Here is a 21244-nt window from a genome sequence, read left to right on the forward strand (position 1 = left end):
CTTGTGTAGTGAAACGTTTAGCAGTAAGAACTCTCTGAGACAATCTTTTCTACCAAGGGACCAGGTCAGCATTCTCACATTTGAACTGATCGTAATTCTTTAATAAGTGACTGCTTCCCTTAAAACAGCAGGTTTTGTCACTTTGTTATGATGTCCTTTAAGAGACATACCTCTTTCCTTTAATTGTCTGTAGCTTCTTTCTTCCAAAGACCTTACTGTTTTTCTAGCCTTTGATTTATGAGATACATAACTGGAATAGCAATATGTTTGTTTCTTTTTGTCACACTTGTCACACTTAGTGTGACAAAATATTGCTCTCTGATCATTACACATCTTTGTTTACATAATCAAATTTTAAATTCTTGCTGGGTTACAGCTTGGTTATAAAATTGTCGGGGTCACAGGGTTTTGAAAGTAGAGCCAGAGAGATTTTAAATTACCTTTAATGCTGTAGAATCTAAGCTACGGATGGGTAGTCAACATTTTTGGAAACATTCATTCAGAAAGGGAATGGCACAGAAGGGAGAGCAGTCTTGTTTCATTATTTAGTTTCAGTTGTTTTACTTGCTGTCAGATTTCTCTTCATATTTTGGTTTCTTTTACTTAGGATGAAAGTGCTTAAGGTAGATCTGGGACTGCTCACTGATTCCATAACTATTCTGCCAGCATCTTTGTTCTCAGTTTATTTCTAATCTCTCAGTGCTGCCTGCAGCTTCAAGCCAGACTTTTACAACCAAATTCCTCTTGTTTTAACCTTATTCAAAAGTATTGTAAATCCTGCTTCTGTTAGTCTGTTCCTCTGATAGGAATTATGCCAACCTTACCGTGGTGTTTTGTTTGTTTGTTTGTTTGTTTTTCTTCTAATTCTTACTAGAATATATCACAGCTTTTGTTTGAGTTGTCTTCTACCAAAACAAGAAGAGGTGAGGGAAGAAAGTGATGAGTGTTGAGTACAGGCAGAACTGAGAGGCAAAGACAGAGCAGCTGGGTTAATCCATTTGTGGGTTTAATTCCTAGCTACATTGGCTTATTTTCCAAAAATACTATTTCCAACTGCATTTCTGCCAAAATAACTTCAGAAAGGTGAGTTTGATTGGAGCTTAAAAAAAAAAAAAAAAGGGTCAAGAAAATAGGATGTGAATCTCATTCCATCACCTGTGCTTAGCAAGCTCTTCTTTCTTGACATAAATCTTTCTTTAACCTGAGGCAAGAATGCATTATTGGGCAGAGCCCCGAGTGTCACAGCTGTTGGCAGACCTCCAAACCTACATCTTAATGACAAACTCATCCTTTCTAAGGCTGCTGGTTCATGTTAGCTTGGCTTGAGTTTATTCAGGGCTGCCATTGTCTCCCATCTTCTCTCCTCTGCTGGCTATGATGTTTTTTTAGCTGGCTGTCAAGCTGTTCCAAGAAGCTGAAGCAGCAAAAAAATGGTTCTCGTTCAGCAGGGTTAGGTTTTTCTGAATTTGTTCAGTGTGTTTGTGCAAGCAGTAGTGCCAGCGCCTTGGAGGGGGCAGGAGTGCAAAATGGGAGCAAGAGGGAAGGTGGGACAGCAGCAGCTGTCTGGGATGTGCAGATGTTGCTGTGGAATTGCACCCTCTGTGAGAAGGGGGTGAGATGAGGATAAACTGGGAGAAGAGCCCCTGTGCTCTTTCCTTTTGTTTGTGCTGGAGAGTTGGCTGGTAAGTGCTGTTTTCACATGGGAATTGAAAACTACTGACTGCCCTTGCTCTGTTGTGCTTTATGTAGGATATAAGGTAAAATCCTCTAGCTATGCAGAGAGAAAGATTCTCATATTGCCTGTGTCCTTTGGCTCCTGCATTTAGCTTTTGTTTATTATGTCAAAGTGGCAATCAGATCTGGTCAACAGCACTTCAATGTCTAACATAAAACAGAACAAGCTTCTTACAATAAATTTGTGTTTGCGGACTAGTTGCTTTTACCTGTTGCAGGTATGACTGATGAATTTTCTTTCTTTAAGATGAACTTAAAATGTGAGGAAGCATCTTCAGGCCCTATTACCTGAGCAGTTGGTTTACATCCTCATTATTTCTATTCCTTTTTCTATTCCTAGCTACTCTATTAAAATTAAATTCATCTTTGGGAAAGCGTGCCTTCAGACAATATTCAGACTTAAGCAGTGTTGTGATCTGGTGCAGGTGCCTTGCACGGAATAAGTTTTCCCCAGTTTTGGAGAAGCTCTTTGCTCCTCTGTTTCTTATTTTCCAAATGGTACTTCAGTTGCTGACACTCAGATGCAGCACTGCTTAAGCGGGCTGAAGCAGACGTGACAATTTGTTTCCAGCCTCTGTTTCTTCATCAGTTCAGTGGCAGGACTGTGCATGTGGCTGCCCAGTGAAGCAGAGCTAGGAATGGGTTTTGGCTGGAAAAAAGCTTTTTTTTGTTGTTGTGGATTAGCCTGCCCTCTGAATGACTCCACCCCTTGAATGACTTCACTGGGTGCACAGTGAGCACTCCCAGAGATTTACTCTGGCTAGGGCAGGCCAGCATCCGAGCTGCAAGCAAATGCACTGGTTTGGCACTTCACCTTCGCCAGTGTTTGTAAGCTTGTTGGCTGTAAACCTTAACAGTTCCCCCACTGCCTGCCAGCTTTCCTTGATGGAATAAAATACGGAGGTGGCTTATAATCAAGCTGCACTTTCCAGTTCAGAAAAGGAGGCCGCTCTGGAAGTTGCAGGGAGTCATCCACTTCTTAATGGATGTAAAATGGGTCCCTGATAATTACAGATAAGTGCCTGTGTCAATTGTTGAGAATCCTTAAATGTAAAAAAGGAAGCCGTGTGACTGATTAAATAGGTCTGGTTTGTGGAGCTGTGCAACATTAGCAGTCATCAGTGGTTTGAGTAATTAGGCTGGAAGATCAGCAAAAATAAGACTTTCAGTTTAATTTCATTGCTAGATTTTTAATCTGAACAGTGATGAGAAAAGTTGTGAGAGAGAATTCATGTGTCAAAAATATGACTGATACACACTGATGTCAGGGCAAACTACACAGCTAATGAGCAGCATTCGAGATATGCTGCATGACGATACAGAAGACAAAATTTGTAGGTAGAGGTAGTAACTTGTAATGTTAGCCACTGTGGCTGGAAAAGTGTACGTGCTGTACGGCACAGGCTCTGGTTTCTGTGAAGTTCTGCTGCACAGTGTGTAGCTGGGGTTGCCTGGTAGTTAGGAGGTTGTAAGTAGGAAGTCTTCTGAAGGTTATCGTGTTTCTTGCATAAGATCGGGAGGACAAAGTCATTGTTTGGTTTGGCTTCTTTCTCTTTCATGTCATGTAGTCCCCATTAAAAGGGGAGCCAGAGAGTCTTTGGACTTCCAGCGAGTGGGTAACTGCTCCGCCAGTAATTGTCGAGCCGGCACCAAGCCAGTGAAATGATACTTTGCTCTGCCTGACTAAAAAAGAACTTGAATTGCTATTCTGCTGGTGAGTTGAATTTTGGACCACAGGGGTCAGCATCTGCTGTAAGCTGAGCTTGCAGGAAATGCTAGTGATGTAACAAATGCCTCGCTAACTCTTTTTATCAGGGAACAAATGCATATCTAATCTTGTTCTCCATCCTCAAGTGTTGAAAAGAATGCTAACATAAGGTCTCTTTAAAATAGCGTTAGCACAGTAATAGAACTCCCTTTAAATGGGGCATGCAGGCCTTCTTTCAACATTGCTGCATGAACAGAAAGGAAAGAGTTTGAGGGCTCTCTGTCAGGGGAGAGCTCTGTTCAGCAACAAGAGTGAGAAGAGGAACTGAGCAAGAAGGATGATCAAAAGCACAACCAGAGTACTCAGAACACAGAAAGTTGCAGAAAGAAGGGAAGTATTTCTCCTTTCTAGGCATTCAGCTTCATGCAGGTGTCCCTGTAACCTTCCAAAGCCACTGGAGCTCTCCCAGCCTTCCCCAGGAGGGTAGGTAAGGGAGCACCAAGAGATTTTGGGTGGAAGGCAAACAAGAACTGTCATGAGCGCTCCCGCAGCTGCAGCCCTGATGATGGTTTAGCCCGTGTTTGGAGCACTGCGTGGGGCTTGGGGCACTGTCCCCTGTGTACGGCACCAGGCAGGGAAAATGGGTATTTTCAACCTGAGGTCTTTTGGCTACGTGGGCTAATTTTACGAGCACGGATAATTGCCTTTGCTATTGAAATTCATCTGGGTGAATCACAAATGATGCAAATCAACTTCGTCCTTGAGCAAAATGGCAGAGGTGCAGTGTCAGTAGGTTACACAAGTCTCCATGTGGCTGGCGAGTGTTCTGCAGGCTGACGGGAGAACAGTATTCTCAGTAGTCCTTGTCTTGCTCTTATGTGAAGTCTCTAGATGGGTTTCTTTGTGCCATCTCCTTGCCATGAAACAAAGACAGGACAAAGAAGACAAAAAGGGCTCAGTGGCTCAGGCCTGCTTTGTTTTCCACTGATGTGTAATCAGGTCTATGCAAAAGGCTTCATATGTCATGCAAACTGCATGATCCAAGGTCACTTTTTATGTTGGGCTGGCCGCTGGTTCCAGTACTCGTCCATAACCAATAGTGTGTGCGTTGTGCAGTTGTATTTCTGCCTGCTGGTGGAGGCTGTAAGCAGCTAGCAATTAGACCTTTCCTGTGGGGAAAGTCAGAAGTGAGGATGGTCAAATTGAGCCTGTTTTCTTATTTATTTCTGACATGAAGAATACACAAGACTTTTCTGGATCAGAACAAGAGCAAACGTTTTATTTTAGAAGACCTTTTTCACTGCAGTTTTCTTGATTAAAAAAAAAAAACAGCCTTTGGTTTTTGGTTGTAGCTCTTAATTTTAACAAGCCATTTAAATAGGAAAGAGTTACTTCTAAGCCTGGAAGCAGTCAGTAGATTTGTAAAGCAGTGTTAAAAGATATATGGATACAGTCATGGGGTTCATACAGGTCACAGTGTGTGTTTGCAAAATAAACATGTTTATACAGCAACACTGGGAGCACTCTTGGAGTGCTTGACCACAGGGCATAGAGTTGACAAGTGACAATCTGTCATCCTTAGCTGTCCTGCAGCTTTGCTTGCGCCTTGGCAGCAGGCTCCATGACACTGGTAGTTTCACAAATCTGAGACATGTCCATATTTATTTCTTTGCTGCTTTTGACAGATGCAGGGAAGGGTTGTCAGATGCATCTGCTAGTGTGGTACCTAATAATAGTCGGCTCTCTGTTCAGCAGCATTCCTTGTATACCCTGGGTAAATGATGAACTGTAAGCATGTAATGATCCATCCACTGCGGCTTGTATTTTCCAGCCAGGACTAAAACAAACAAAAACACACACAAACAACCACTTGTTTTATACTTTTGCCTTTCAAGTGTTATTTCCAAGTTGAATTTGGCTCATTGTTTTCTACAGAACATAGCTCCAGCAAATCATATCCCACTGTACCTTAAACGCAATGGGTTAATTTTTGTGACAGGAACCAAAAGTGAAGGGTAGTTGGAGAAATTAAAAAAAAAAAAAAAAATAGTGATGTTTCAAAGGCTTCTTTCTTGCTCCAAGAGGTGAAGTTTGAATGAGGGAGCCAATGGCTTCACATGTATTCTTTCTCCTTGCCGTCACCACCCTTGCAATGCTGCTGCCAAGACTTGATTTCTTTAGCCAAGCAAATTAATTTTAAGGCTGCTTTGCATGTGTCTTTGTAATTTGAGCACCATGGAAATTGTTAAACGAAAACAACTCCTCCTATTCATTGTTTTTTATTAATTATGTTTATGCATTGGGCTGCAATGAGACTCCAGTATCATACAATTTACTGTTGCAGGCCATTCTGGCATATTTCAGAAACTGTCCGTGCTTTGTCTTAAAAATACAAGATCTTGCAGTTGTTGGAAAGGCTCCTTCAGAACTTACCGTTCTGAAAGGTTTAAATATCCTTCTCTATCTATGTATATATATACGTAGTCATCTTAAGCATACTTGTTCTTGCCCAGGCATACTGTGGCTTCTTTATCTCTTCTCTGTGCCTGCTGGATGTGTGTATGCTAGAAAATTGAAAGGGTCCCAGACCTCTCTCAGGTCCTCGTCTGAATGGTGTGTCACAGCCTGCATCCTCTGCGTAAATGCGCTCTGCCTCTCACTGCCCTGTCAGGGAGGTGGTGGCCTGGGTACCAATTACCTGGCTTGGGCCCAGATTGGAGAAGTATCCATCCCTCAGCCTTTGGTGCGAGCTCACCTGCATGCTTCTCCTGCACGACCTGAACGCCTAATGGCATCTTTCACGTGGTCATGGGTGCTCTAAAAGATGTGGTGTGAGAGACCGGTGCCCAGAGAGACTCAGCTGTGTGCAGGCTGCATCTCCAAAGGTTTGTCTTCTGAGCACTCTCGGGCTCTGTTTACGAATGGCAGAGGCTTTGATTCATCTGCAGTTTCCTTTCCTCTGCTGATTTTTTTTGTGCTGACACTACACTGCAAAATTTCTCCTTCTGGTCACAGAAGAACACTAATTGTTTCTAAATCCAATTCTGTCTCCTGGGGACTTTTTCCCTACCCCAGTGGCACATCTGAATCCCAGTTTGGAGTTCCCCTCAGACTTATTGTGTGACCTTGTTTTATCCATGGCACTTCTGATTGATGTGGTCATCATCATGCTTTGTAGACTTGAAAACAAAATTAATTGGGTTAGGGTTTCTGGATTAATGATTACATGATAGCTGTCCTTTGGGATTCAAAGATTATACCAGCCTTTTGCTGGACATATGGTACTGTAAAATATGTTCGAGCCAATTTGTTTAAGAGAGAAACCTCTCCCTGCTGCTCTGCTGCAGCTGCCACGAGAAGTACTCAAACTACATCATTTTCTACACAGCAGAGAAGGAAGAGTACCGGTGGTGTGTTTGACTGAGAGGCCCACAGCTCTGCAGTTCCATCTCCAGGGATCCCATTTCCATGTCAAACACGTCAAGTGACAATGACTCTGCCTTGCCTTTAGCTAAGTTGTCTCAGTAGTTAATTACCCCCACTTTAAATGTGTGCATTTGTGCTGGAGTGAGCATACCTAATTTTGGCTTCAAGCCATTTTGTTCTGTGTTTCACTTCTGCTAAAACAAAACTCACTACCATTGTGTTTTAACAAAAATGCCAGGTGGTGCTAGGTCCTCTGCCTTTCAGAAGTGTAAGGATGTGGTGTTGTGTTTGGTTTGCATTTTGGAACTTCTGCCCAAGCACGCCTGGTGCGTCTGGTGCCGTTTGTGTGACCCTGTGCGGCTGCAGTTGGTTGTGCCAGTACCCTTTGTCTCTTTCATGTCTTCTATTTTGGTCTGCGCTGACATCGTATTAATCCATCCGTATCTCAGGTCATCCCATTAACTCTTTAAAAATAGCATTGCAATATTATTTTTTAGTAGTTTTTTTGAGGCTTCCTCAAGTTTCAGCAGCTTAGATAACTGCTTCAATAATCTCTATTTGAAAAAAAAAAATAACAAAACCAAAACAAAACAGAGAGGTGGAGTCATTTAGAGAGTAACCTCTGATTTTTTTCCCTCTCCGTTTTATTGCCTCAGAGAAGTGCCAGTCTTTGTTCTTTGTTTTTCTCTGCTTTAAGTCTGGAGCCAAAAGAGATGCTTAGTTTTAGTAACAATGGACAGATATTTCCACACTGAAACAAATACACTGCCTGCCATTTGTAATTCTTTTCAGTCTGGGTTGTGACTAGGGTTAGCCTAAAACCTGTCCATGTTTAAATAAATCTGTACAGGTCAGTTGTGTTTCATGCTCTTTCTTGTCCAACTAAGAAAGACACATCAGTAAAATGATTAGAAACTGCAGAAGATCTGTTTGTTCATAGAAACTTTGCACTCTACATTGGTGAGTTGTTCTCTTTTGAAGCTGTTCCTTTCTGGTACTCTTGTGTTTAGTTAGTGGTGCTATAGACGAAGATTACTCTAAAAAGCTTTATTCTTCTGGTGTAATATAGAGATGGTCAAGCTGACCCTTTGTATTTCGGCGATGTTTACTGTCTATTAACAGTATTTTCCTAGCTATTATTCTCTCACCCAAGAAGGCTCAAATCGTTTGGAGGATGACTCAGGGGCACCTTCCCTCACACCTTGAAGATTGGGGCAGGTGTCTGTGCTTTTGAAGAAAGCTTGTTTAGACCACATGGCAAAGTTTGATGAGTTCTTCGTTAACTTCAGATTTAATTTTTTAAAGTTTGCATAACTTCTCTCATTTATGACTGCTTTAGTATGCAAGAATGCTAGAAATAACATGTTCTCAGGTGAAGGGAAAAAGGAAAGGAAACAAACCACATAATGCATCATTCGCTCTCTTAAGACAATTTAAGGTGTGGCACAGGAAAATGTTGAAAGGATCCCTGTCACATCCTGCTTTGAAGTGTTAACTTTATATTCTGAATGTCAGAGTGAATTATGCCTCAGCTTCACAGGCATATGCACAAGAGATTGCGGTGAGCTGCCAGCAAGTGAGCTCATGGGCAGCATGCTTGTGCAGGAGCACGTTGCTCTGCGAGCTGCTGAAGCCAAGAAGGGCAAGCGAGGCGATGCAGGCACCGGGGCCTGTCCTACAAGTCTGCCTGCGAGCATTAGCAGCGTGATAAAGGCAATGCAGTTCTGCGAGACTTCTTCACTAGGAACCAAGTCACAAGTGTCAAGAAGAGGGACTTATTCTTAAAATCTGAAGCTTGTAGTTGTATGGACACAGAACCATAGTGGGGTATTTAGCAGTATAATAGCACTGGAAGGCATATTTTGTTTTCGTATTTAGCATGACTGCCCTATGAAACAAGAGTCCAGTTGCTACCTCAGTGACACCACACAGGCAGTTGTTCTCCCATATCCTCCCCTCTAGATGATAATGCTGGAAGGAAAGGACTGGTTTACCAGAAAATTAGAAGTGAAACAAATCTGATTTAGGATTGTAATGCTTTTTGTTGTGCATTTTTATTCATTTATTTTATTTGGGGAAAAATATGTGATCATGGAGATTTGGATGCTCCTCTCTGTTTCACTGAAGAGAGTTATGAGTTACCCCAAAACATATCAAATTTTATCAAATGCAAATTTTCTTCTGTTTCACTGCCCACCCACACAAATGCTTTCAGAGTTAACCTTTCAATAAGAGAACTGAGCTTTGCTTTCAGAGATGAGAAACCCTTCTCTTGCTGAGAATCGTCTGTCTGATGAAAACTTGAGCGGTGAAAAGCAAAATTTCTGTCAGTAACATTTCATTAATGCGTGGTTGTTTGAGTCTTGCATTTCAACAGTGTGATCATTAATTATGGAACATACTTGCTGGACGTTGGCTGTGCACAGTGGTCTGCAGTCTTCACATTGTGCTTCTTGTGTTAAACACGTTAATGTAAGAGCTGCAATAGCAACATCTCACGGATCAGCATAAGAAAGTATTGGTTTTTTGTCGTGATTTATCTTAGAAGGCACCAGGCCAAAACTTGTGAGAACAAAACCTCTGTATCTCCATTATGCTGGAGCAAATCTCATTGAAATTTTTGTTTTCTATGTGTGATTCAGAGCGTATGACCTTATGGTTATTATCCATGCCTTCAGTGTCCATAAATTTGTTTTGTTTTCTAAATTATAAACTGTCCAGAAAATCTGAAGTGTTTTCCTATGACTCAGAAGATAATCTGGAAAACAAAAGCAACCAAAACACCACACAAAGAAAACAAAAACCCAACCTTTTAATTTTTGGCTTATACAAGGGTATGGTCATCACCTCATTCCACCTCAGATTTCTCTGTGCTTAATTCAGCGTGCCAAAATGCCCGGGGAGGAACACTGCAGCGTCATTTTGTTACAAATGCATTTTATTCTTGGAAAGGCTTCGGTCTCCCAATTTCTTTGTCTTGGGTTCTTGAGCATCCCAATGACCAAAAGTGACACTAGCCTGCAGCCGAGATGCAGGTGGAACTTCAGCTCTTTGTCTTCAGCTCTGTAAACCTTTTCCTCTTGCATTTCTTTCTCTTTTCTCTTGACAGCTGAGTGCCTTGGTATGCTGGAGATGCAGGTCCATGGATACACCTATTGGCTGAAGCATATACTGAGTGTATCTGAGGATTCATTGTTTTTATCCTTGCATGATGCAGCATCGTTTCCCCCCTCCAGATACACTGCCTAACATATTAGTTTATTCAGATGTTTGCTAGAGGTTTCTTTGGTCTTCCTTGTTGAATACTCAATTGCCAGCAGTGGGTGTAGCTGCCTGTGTTGACAGCTAGTTCCATTTGCAAACACAGACTGCTCCCTTAGGCACAATTCCTTTGTTAATGATGTTTCCAAGCTATACAGAGTTACGCAACAGTCATGAGAGTAACTACTGTCTTATGTCATACTTTAATCCTTTTTCTAATTACCATCTGTCCTTATATATGTTTTCAGAACTTGGATCATTGCGCTTACCTGTGGACTGAGCTTCCTGAAAGCAGATTTTGCATGTTTCATAGGATGCAAAAAGACTGCTGAATAGGAAGCAACTGGATTTTCAACTGCACTTCAATGCCTCCATGAAGAAGACAGGAACACAGTAAGCAATGCTTTTGATGATAAAGAGAGCATTCCTATCTGAGCAGTTTTTCAAGTTAGCAAAAATGCAACCTATTGAGTATAGATCACCTTAAAGACTTCTTCCTGGACATTAAAAAAAAAAAAAAAAAAAAAAAAAAGGAGTTAATCTCCCTTTTTAGAATGTTGTTTGTTTCATTCTTTTATCAAAAGAGAATGAGTAGATTTACCCTGATGTTTACAGTCTTTAGCAGTAAAGCTACCTAAATTATAGAAGGAAATATAGGTACCAGTCATATACACCATGATATTATTAGCTGTATTTGTTTGTGCTATGAACAACACTTAGATCTTCTGCTGAACCATCAAATGTTACCTACCATTGCACCAAGCACAGAAGTCTTCTGAGTGAGTAGATGATCTGAAATGCTGTCACTGTATTCCTGGGACCTGAAACAGCCTGCAACATTTGTGTAACTGCAGAGGCTTGCCCAGCTGTAACATGCTCCGCTTCCTCTAAGAGATCTTAGCAAAAAAGAGGGTAAGATACCATCAGTTTTATCAGTAGAACAAATCATTGACTAATGCATGCAGTTTTTGTCCACCAACTTGACTGAGAATGTATCAGTTCCTGCTTAAACCATGCAACTGTTCTGAAGTAAGCATAGAACATTGCTTTGTAAGAGCAGAAACTGCAATGGGCTACGTTCAGATCTAAACATAAGCAACTGTAATTCTGCTGAAATTCGAGAAGTGGTATTGCTTCGTGAGAGGTTTCAATTGATTCCTAGGTTGAGGTTTAAAATTCTTAAAAATCATGAAGTTACATTTCTTCTGTGACATTTCCAGCTCAACGGTATACAGCCTTACTCACAGGAAGAAGAATTTATGTCTGTATTTACTTATTTATTTTCCAGTAAAATTCACATACTGTCAGATTCCTTATTTTTCTGTGTGTTTCAGACTCAGGAATACTTTGACCAAACAGCTTCACATTTGCTCCACTACCTGTACAACAACACGTGTCTAGTTTTCAGCAGAGCCTAAGGTTAGGCCAGAATTAGTAAGTCTCTGTTGAGCTTTGTGCTGATGTGACTAAACCAGTGCTTGAACAAGGCAGTTTAAAACTGTCCTGGTTATCCCTACAGTGTGACTGAAGTTGGAATATACGTGGAGCTGTATGTAGGTTTTCCTTTGAAAGTCCTTTCTCAGACAAAAGCCTCTGCTGAGCTTTAATTATTGAGCTCGTAGCTCTCCTCCCTCATACTCTGTCCTACCACTAAGAGACCAGACTGGTTTTCCTTGAGAACTTTCAATGGCATGTTCATGCCCATGATTCTTTATTGCTTAAGGGCTGAGAAGCAATAGCATTGTTACAGTACAGTCTCTGTTTTTCCTTCCAGTAGCCCAAGATATTTTTTATTAAAAAAAAAAAAAAAAAAAAACTTTTTCCACTTCAAATTCCTCTCATGCAGCTGCTCAGGAGAATGACGTTTCTCTCTAAAGCAAGTTTAGAGGGAACATGTGAATGCAGATGTCAGACTGCAGGAACCGAGACTGGGAGTTGAACAGGTATCTCAAGAGCTGTGTAATTTTCAATGCTTTGCTCACAGAGGAGAGGGCTGTGATTCTCATTTGTCTATCTGATGGCAGCTTCTCTAGGGAGAGTATCTCTTTCAGACAGAAAAGAGAACTCCAAGCTTCTTCGTCTCATAATTGACCCTGCCGCTTTTTTCCAGAAAAAAATAGAGCAGGCTTTTTTCTTTTATCTTCTACCCTACTCCTATGCTAGTTAAAAATCCATTTATTTCAAATAAGTATTTTTTTATTATTATTATTATTTAAATCCATATCTTTAAGAAACAGGTCAAACTTGTCAGCCATGTGATTTAGTTTACTCATCTGTAAAACTGACAACATATTTTTTTCCTTAGCTGAGGAGTGTGGGTGGAGGGCAGTTATTTGTAATGTAAGTGAAAGAAAAAATACTTTTTGCAAAGAATGGTTGTTTCTGAAATGTTTGCTGTTAGATACACTGTGGTTTGAGTAAAAACCTTGGTATGTCACTTTGGCTTTGTTTTGGTGACTAACACATTTTTATGGGCATTCCAACCTTGAACCCTCCCATCGAGTTACTGGCCCTGCAGCAACATCCCTAAGCCTGGGTTACAGGAATACCATGCTGCATATATAAATTAAATATCAATAATACTTGATAAAATATCAAAGCCAGGTGAATATTCACTTTTTGCTAGCAGTGCTGGGCTACAATGCTAGCACTTGGTATTGCAGTGACATTACTCAGTGCAATTCCACCACTTACACCTCCTTTATCTTTTTTCCTCCTTTATCTTTTGCATGTCTTAGCGATGTTACCGTATCTGTGACTTTGTGTCATCTGCAGTCAAATCCTGCCTCTGTAGATACCAAGCCTGAGATTAGTCACTGACTTAACATCAGAGCCAGGATGGCATCATGCCTGTGTTGTTAGGGAAACAATTAGATCATTGGGATGTTTCGCTAATAGAGCTGAAGCCCTGGCTCTATGTTCCACCATTTTTGTCACTATATGGAACGTAGTCGTGGTTTTGTCATAGTTGGCACATAGTGTTCTTTAGTAGGAGTCAAATCACTGTGAAAGTGGCTTTTTTATTCTGTCCTCTGGAAGTTCAGTCCTCAGTCTGAGGGTCCTCAGTCCCCCTCTCAACGTGTTAGTTTTCTGTACTTGGAGGTCAGATCTTGGTTTGACTTCCCCACTCCCAATTATATTTATTTGTTCACAGCCTTCTTTATAACTGTACTCCTCAGTGGCTATCAGTATGTGGTAGGTGCATTGGCTACAGAATGATCTCCATGTCACTGCTGAAGAACAAAAGCAACTTAATGTGACTTACAGTATAGCTGCCTTTCCCCTTTCTTCCCTGTTCCATCAAACTTCTCAGTGGCAATGATGTGCCTTATGCATATCTGAATACCTTTGAAAATGAATTAACATTTCTATTCTTTAACAGCACGACAGTAAAGAATAGCGAAATACAAGAAGTTCTAGATGTATGAGTGCTTTCCTTACAGAAATTTGTCTACACAGACCTGACAAAAATGAGACTTCTTCACAGTCAGACTGGAGCTCTGTAGCAGAGCTGGGGGCTGTGTAGCTAGTTCTCAGTGCCAGCAGTAACAGCTAATGCTCCATTCCTTACAGTAGTTATGAAATCCATTTAGCAAGAAAATATCTTTAATAGCTTTTACTTATTTCTTTTTGTTTTTGGTGTTCTCTGTGAACCATCAGAGTAGGTATTTACATTTTCAAATGTATTTACATTTTAACTATAATAGATTGTCTTCTGAGATTATGAAGTCTGTCATTTTCAAGAAAAACAAAGTATTTGTTAGGACAAGTACACCTGTTTTATTTTTGTCTTGTAAGATTTAGGTGGACTAGATGGCCTCCAAAATATCTTTCCACAGATACTTTTCCGTATCTCCATCTTTTAATATTTTCTGCTATTCTCTTGATTGTAGAGCAGTTGTGATCACCAATAGAGAAAAGTATTGCAAGTTGAATTAATAAAGTAAGGAGGGGGATAGTTTAAAGTTTGCTCAACAAAATGTCAGTTACATTGTAGTTAGTATGCCTGACTGAAATCCTATTTATTTTTTTCCCGTTTATACTTTGCCATCTGCCCCCTTGACTTTTAAGATTGGTTTATTGACATTATCCACAAAAACAAAATGCCACCTGAGCATAAGGATTGTTTAGATGAGCATAAGCAGTTGTTTACCAAGGATTTATAGATCAGCGTATTAAGACAAATGTTTTTTAGTGCCCTTTTTCTGGCAAACTGGTCATTGTGCTGTTTTTTCTGACATGATACTGATGTAAAGGAAGACAAATAGTTATCTAATGGTTTGTTATATAGCCAAGATGCTGTAGCAAGAAATTACCCCCAAATCAGCTTCTCTTGTATGAACTCAGGTAGTTTATCTTGAAAAAGCATTATTGTGATAAATCACAACATTAGACTATGGCTATCTGTATTTCTTTTCAAGCAAAGCCAAATGCAAATACTATTTTCCTGTGTATGAAATCATAGGAAAATTATTAAAAAACTACCATAGTCTTGGGCAACTTAGTAAATTTAGATATCAAATTATATTTATGTTATACTTTCTGCAATTGGGAATAAAATAAAATTTTCCCATGATAAACCAAATCAAATAAATCCCCCTTGAACATCTGATGTCTTAATGTGGATTTTTATATTCTTAAACTGAAAACTGATTTCTGAAAAATACTGGAGTATAAACCAGCCTATTCAGCTGTCTGAGGTACTCAGATGACAAAGTAGGTTAAGAGTTTTCTTCCATGCTGACTTGTTAAGCACATAGAATTGATTTTTAGATGATAGTTTTTCATAAACCCTTCCTTATATGTATATATGTGCAAGTATCCAGCTATCCAGAAATTTCTTTTTTGTTTGTTTTTACAGGAAGGACCATTCTTCACCCCTAAGTCCCAAACCTTGCTGGTAAAATGAGCATCATTGAAGTATTTTATTAGAGCTTATTCCTTGAGGTCCAAGAAGTACATAAAACCTGGAAGAAACAGATTGATACACATGTAGATTTTAACTAAAATGTATCGAGGATGATGGATATCAAAATGCTGAATCCTGTTGTTTTGATGTTTCCATAGGTTATGCTGACATCCTACAGTCATTACACGCTGTTGGAGCACAGAAGGATTCCCATTGCTGAGACATGCAGCAAGAACTCCTGGAGTAAGCAGGTGCCAGACTGCTCGCCTTTTTGCTGTGCTTCAGTATCTTTTCGCTCAGAGAACCAACAACACCTGAAACCATTGGCTTTCCCAAGCAGTTCAAGACCCAGAAAGGTTACGCTTTGAACTTGTTCAGATGTTGCAGTAAATTATTTAGTGAAAGGGGAATTACCTGAAATTCGGTAAGCTGCGCTCATCCAAATGCACAAATGTGATTTCAGATGTGAAAATGACAATGTTGTGCAATTCACCAGAACAGCAGCACGTTTGGGCTCCAGCGGGTGAAGAGCTGCAGTTGTAGAGTTGTGTGGTGAAGCCCAGAAGTGAGGCTGCAGCAATTGGGATGTGTGAGAGAAGCCCTACCTAAGCAAGCAGGACAGGGTGAGGCGAAAACCCGTTAGCTCTTACCTGGGGTCTTCTGGACAACTATGCATTAGGTACATCCAAGAAATAAGGCAAAGCTTCTTTTAAGAACACTGAGGTAAAAATTAGGCCTCGGGTGGTCATTTATGGTTCAAGTAGCGGTTTATATATTTATTATAATTATACACAACCTCGACAATCTATATTGCCATTCAAAAATAAATCGAAGTATTGTCAATTTGCACATGATCTGTCACTAATCAAGGTCCCATTTACATACATAGTAAACATTTTGCATACTTAAACACTGCTTTTAATTTTAATCCCCCTTTCCTCCCCCCCAGTCCGGTGGAGATATGTTTAGAATATGTAAACAAACTTTTCCAACTATGTAACATTCAGCAACTACCACCTTTTTTCTTTTAGTTAATTCAATTAAACCATCTCAGCACTTTATAAGGGTAGCTGATAGGTATAGCTCTTAATTGCATTTTGTTTAAAATGGTTCTTCATATATCAGTGCAATGATTCTTGCTTTTCACGGCTTATAGTGTTTCCCTCTGACAAGAAAAATAGCAAATGGAGCTTGGTAACTGCCAGGCAAGTCACATGAGTCAATTCCCACTGTACCATTCTGCAGCACCAATAGTTATGGTCAACAGTGTTCACTTGTTATTTATATTTGTAGTAGATGGTTGAAGTCTTCAAATTTTAACTGTGGAGAACTACAAATTCATCTAAGAGTCAGCTACCACACAGTTTCTCTAGCATATTTAAGAATTTGTACTCCTAATGTTATCTTGGGAGCTGAAATTAAAACATACAAGGCCTTAACTGCCTATTGTTAAGCCATGTGTTTTTACTATCTTTGTCTTCTGGTGCTTCAAATGCTAGAAAATACAGAATAATGAAAAAAGCATCAAGAAAAAACAAAATATTCTGCCATTCAGTTAAAGAAAACTCATAGCTTGTTATGAGTAATGTAAGCAGCATTAGTATTTATAGGCAATACATTGATCCACACTTTAAGGTTTGTCATCTGGAATTCAGTTTAGGATGGCTCACAGAGAAGTCAGAATAGTGAAATATTACTGCATGACAAAAATCGAAGCACTGTTTTGAGAGATGAGGGTTATGCTGAGACTAAGCAACACCAGGCTGGGAGAAGAGTACCTCCTGCCAAACTGTTTTGTGAAGCCTGGGCTGAAACACGCATTAGGTGCTTCACCCAAAAAGCTTCGAGGCTCCAATCAGTTACTGAAGACTTGGCAAGCACATCCTGAAGGCAGTAGTCATACAGGAGGGTGATGCTACCAGATGCAAAGAAGGGAGAGGATTCTTCATTCAAATTCAGACATACATCGCCAACTCAGTGACCAAGCAACAAAGGCAGGTATACACTGTTAAAACTCCCTTGTCAGATGAACATAAGAGTGCACAAGCTTAAGGGATGGTTTAAAATCTGTGCTGTACATCGATGTGACTTCCCAAGAGAAGCCTGACTTTTAAAATAGCGTGATAGAAGGGAAAGAATGTGTACTTTTTACAGGAAAGCAAAAGATCTTGCTGGTAAAGCAGAAGGAAAGGGTTGTGATGTTTTGTAACTGAACTTTTACATAAACTTGTAGGCTGCTCCTCTGCCCCCCCCCTCCCCCCCAACAAACAAGAAACACTCTACTGCCTTTATAAAGATAGTGTTGCTTCCTATTTTATCGTTATGGGATGGAGGGAACATCTTCAACCATAAGAAACCATCTTGTCCTCAACAGAACAGGAAGCATTGAATAGGATGTTAGCAATGAATACCCGTTTTTTTAAACTATCCAAGATGCAAGGTAGCACACTACTGTTGGTCCCCCCTTCCCCCCCCCCCCACCAAAGCTTGTTGTGATGTAAAGGTTAATTCATTCTGGTGCTGTCAGGGTGGCCACAAGGTAACTCAGGAGTCTGACGTGCAAAACCTGTTCGAGTTGTGCATAGTTTGAGTAGATGAGCACCTATGTCTATGACCTGGTAAAGTTTTCTTCTTCATAACAGAAAACAGATTACATGTTAACAAGTCATACCTTCACACGTTAATATTGAACTTGCTCTGGAAAGACCAAGTTTGCCCTTACAAACGGAATTCTTAACATGTACTTTTTTTTACCAGCAACCAGTTGCTGTCTGTAGTCTACATGTAGCAATACTCTCCACATCTAGAGACAGAGCACAGCAAAACGCTACTCTAGTAAGAAAACAGTCTTACTAAGATTACTTTTGCCATATCGGCTTAAGCTTGACATATTAAACAGCTGTAGAATTTATCTGGCCTTTATGCATAAAAATTGCTTCCACTGCTTGCAGTATAACATTGAGAATTTAATGACCAAGAGCAGGAGAACCATTTTTTGTTCTTACATCTGACCTTTCAGCTACTGGAGAGCACATTGGAGATTTCCAGTGATTGAGCTCTTCCTCTGCTAGGTATCAGGAAGCCTACTTACTCAACAAATTAATGTTTAGATGGGTTTTAGGAAGCCAATACTTAAGAACTCTAGTTATTACATTACTATGGTAAAGCCACGAAGATGCTCATAATGTTCAAGCCTATGGGCTGAAAGCTTGCTCAGTCATGTACTGACTTACACAAAGGACAATTAACACCGAAGCACAGGCACCACTTGGGTGCCAAAAATGTGCGACTGCAGCAGCGCAAGTCAAGACTGAGATTGCAGAGTAGCTGCAGCTTGCCTCAAGGTCACTCAGCTTTTGTTCAAGAGCTTTCACAAAGTAAATGCAAGGTGTCACACCACCCACAACTCACTGAGTAGGGGACGTGCCTGCACCTCAGTCATAGAAGTACAATCCCAGCATTGAGCTAGTTCAGCAGTTATAGCTGTATCTGTAAGTGATGCTTCCTTTTTCTGTGAATATGGTGCAGAGTACAGTTCCCTTCTGTCAACCACAGCTTAGGCCTAGGACTCTTCTTGTAGCATCAGGGCACAGATGAAGATAAAACAGCTGCCAAAGCTGGAAGCAAGAACACAATCCTTGGCTTGTTTACGAGAGCAACAAGCTTATACAGGAGAGCTGCTGCTGGAACACCTAACACCTGAACAGATAACCACCAATCTACAATGGAATTCATGTCAGTAAAATGTTACGCTGCAATTTATCTCACTCTCAGGCTGACGTAGCTAATAAACCACTTTTCATGGAGTAGCCCATTCCTCATTCCTGTTCTGGTAATAGAGCTGTTTAAAGTCAGAAGTAAAGCGGCTTGTTTTTAACAAGTGCAGCAGTAACTCCGTAACTAGCAGAAGCCTATAAATGTATGAACAGACATTGGATCTTCGTGACATGCAAGACAAAGAAAATAGTGACTTAGCTATGTAACATGACACTTTCATTAGAAAGTAAATGAGCAAAGGTAACAGGTAAGCAATTCCAATTTCATCAAGTATCATCAATTTCATCTTTGGGGTGAATATCCAGTTTGTATGCTCTTTAATTTAGATCCTTGGTCAAAAGAGTGTATGTCAAGTACCACGGGTTAAGTAAGCGCTCAGTATTTGTTTCAAGTTTGCCACAAAAAGGATTTAAGCAGCTTCAAAATTAGGTATGCCAATATCCAGCTCACACAGCGCCATTTCTGCTGTTTCTCCTCTCCAGCATAACATGTGATCAAGATGCAGACTTCATTCAAAAATGGAAGTGGAAATAACAACATGTGCAGCAAGACATTTTCAAGGGAAAGCTATGCAACAGTCCCTGTATATTCTACCACTTCATACTATTATCATTAGCATCACCCTATCATAAGCACAGTCCATTATGTACAGCAATGTGCAACGAGACCATTCATTTCATTTCAGCAAATGGCAGCGCCATTATAAAGTATTTTGTAACTAAGCTTGTTAGTGGTATGGGAGTCTAAAAGTGTTTAAGCTTATATTAGTTTATATGAAAGAGACCGTACAATTTTCATGGTACATCAACAAGATGGACTAGTATGCCAACTAACCTCTATTTTAATATTTAAATTATAACAATACAATAACTAGAAAAGGTCAGTGCTTCAAGTGACAAGTTTTGCCACTTCAATTCCAATATTTTTCCAAAATAAAGATGCAATTAGATCTACACTTGAGCATCAGTAGTGCAATACAGTATCCTTTCCTGAATAAAGGAGCTGAGGTTTATCCACAATAAAAGCTTTAAATAAGGTAGATTGTTGCCATTTATATATCAATTCTGTATGTTTGATATAAAATATATTGGGAAAGCTTAAACTGACTTATACAATCTACATTTGGCTAAAGCTCCACATAAGCAGCATCAGTGGAAATGAACATCAGAGGTGTACTTAATATGAAACACTTTCAAAACTACTCAGCAACAAATGACAGAAGGTTGGCTAAGAATAACTCAACATCTGAGGTGTGTACCAGACAAAAAGAATGGACCCTGTGGTTACTTGCACTATTTTAATTAAGTAAAAGAAAAGCAAGGTTTAGTCCACTTCCATTTCTCCAGATGGTTTGGTCTGCTGAGAATTGTCCTTCGCTGGATCAGGTCTTGTTTCAGTACCGCTCTGTCCATTCACTGGTCCATTGTGTTCACCATTAGCTTTGGACTGCCCATCGCTGGGTGGTTCTACCTTGGGTTTGGGCTTGTATATGATAGGATTACAGAAGCTATCCAGTTCCTGGTTGTAACAGAAGTGAGAGAAGTTACTTGGTGGCACGGTAATTTCATTACCATAGAATGTCTCAATTTATTTCAGGTTCATAATGATGTAGACTTCAAACTTCAAGGACTAGACTTCTCAATTCTATCAAATCTAGAAGCTTTACAGAAAACAAAAGAACCTTCCAATAGCTGAAGGGCTTACAGCAATCTATTTTCTAGCAAACCTGATGCTTTAACTCTGAATGTTTTAAGGGCTATTCAGAGGTACTGGCTGCAAGTCAAGAGCTAGGACTGCTAACACTGATAAAACTGCCGTTCCCTCTATATGACTCTTACCAGAGCTTTGAAGATCTCTGTAGGTATTGTATCCTAGCTCAATACAGAGGCTAAAATCTTTTAAAGAAACCTTTATTAAAATACAACATTTATGACAATTTTTACCTTGGATTTTGACAGTATTTCTGCCACTTTGACAACTGGATCCTGAGTTAGACTTAGTTTGTTCTGGGCATTCATTTTGCTGTTCAACCAATTCATAGCCTCACTGATGTATTTTTCAACTTTTTCCATCTCAGCAGGGTCTAGGTGATCATATTTTTCATCCTAAGGAGAGAGATGTTTATATCATCAATTAGCACATGCTTTTCAACCACTTAAGAATTTCAGGGACACACAATAGGGTAACATTGCTACAACCCACTAGAAAGAAGGGCTTCTAACTAGAGTTTGGTATGAAGAGTGACTGTAGTACTGAACACAGGAAATTATTTTTAGACATATTTGGAAATTTGATCTTAAGTGCACACTGCTGAAGCGCAAGTTTGTAAGGAAATTTCGAGAGAACAACAATTCACCCAAGTAACTAACCCCAAAACACTATCTTGTTAATTATAAAAACACAGATAACAACCCTAAGTTGAGATAACC

The 21244-nt window shown here is 40.0% G+C and overlaps 1 protein-coding gene across 1 annotated transcript in view; it reads right to left on the reverse strand.

Moving 5' to 3' along the window:
- Nucleotides 1–15786: 15786 nt before the first annotated feature.
- HSPA4L (heat shock protein family A (Hsp70) member 4 like) overlaps nucleotides 15787–21244 on the reverse strand; it is a 28111-nt gene continuing 22653 nt past the window's right edge. Inside the window, exons 18-19 of the mRNA XM_032187541.1 lie at nucleotides 20759–20920; nucleotides 15787–20333 (exon numbers count right to left, since the gene is read on the reverse strand). Coding sequence (XP_032043432.1) covers nucleotides 20139–20333; nucleotides 20759–20920 — 357 coding nt within the window. The 3' untranslated portion in view covers nucleotides 15787–20138. The remainder of the gene's footprint in view (nucleotides 20334–20758; nucleotides 20921–21244) is intronic.

Source organism: Aythya fuligula, chromosome 4 (assembly GCF_009819795.1).
Source record: "Aythya fuligula isolate bAytFul2 chromosome 4, bAytFul2.pri, whole genome shotgun sequence".
Lineage (NCBI taxonomy): Eukaryota > Metazoa > Chordata > Aves > Anseriformes > Anatidae > Aythya > Aythya fuligula.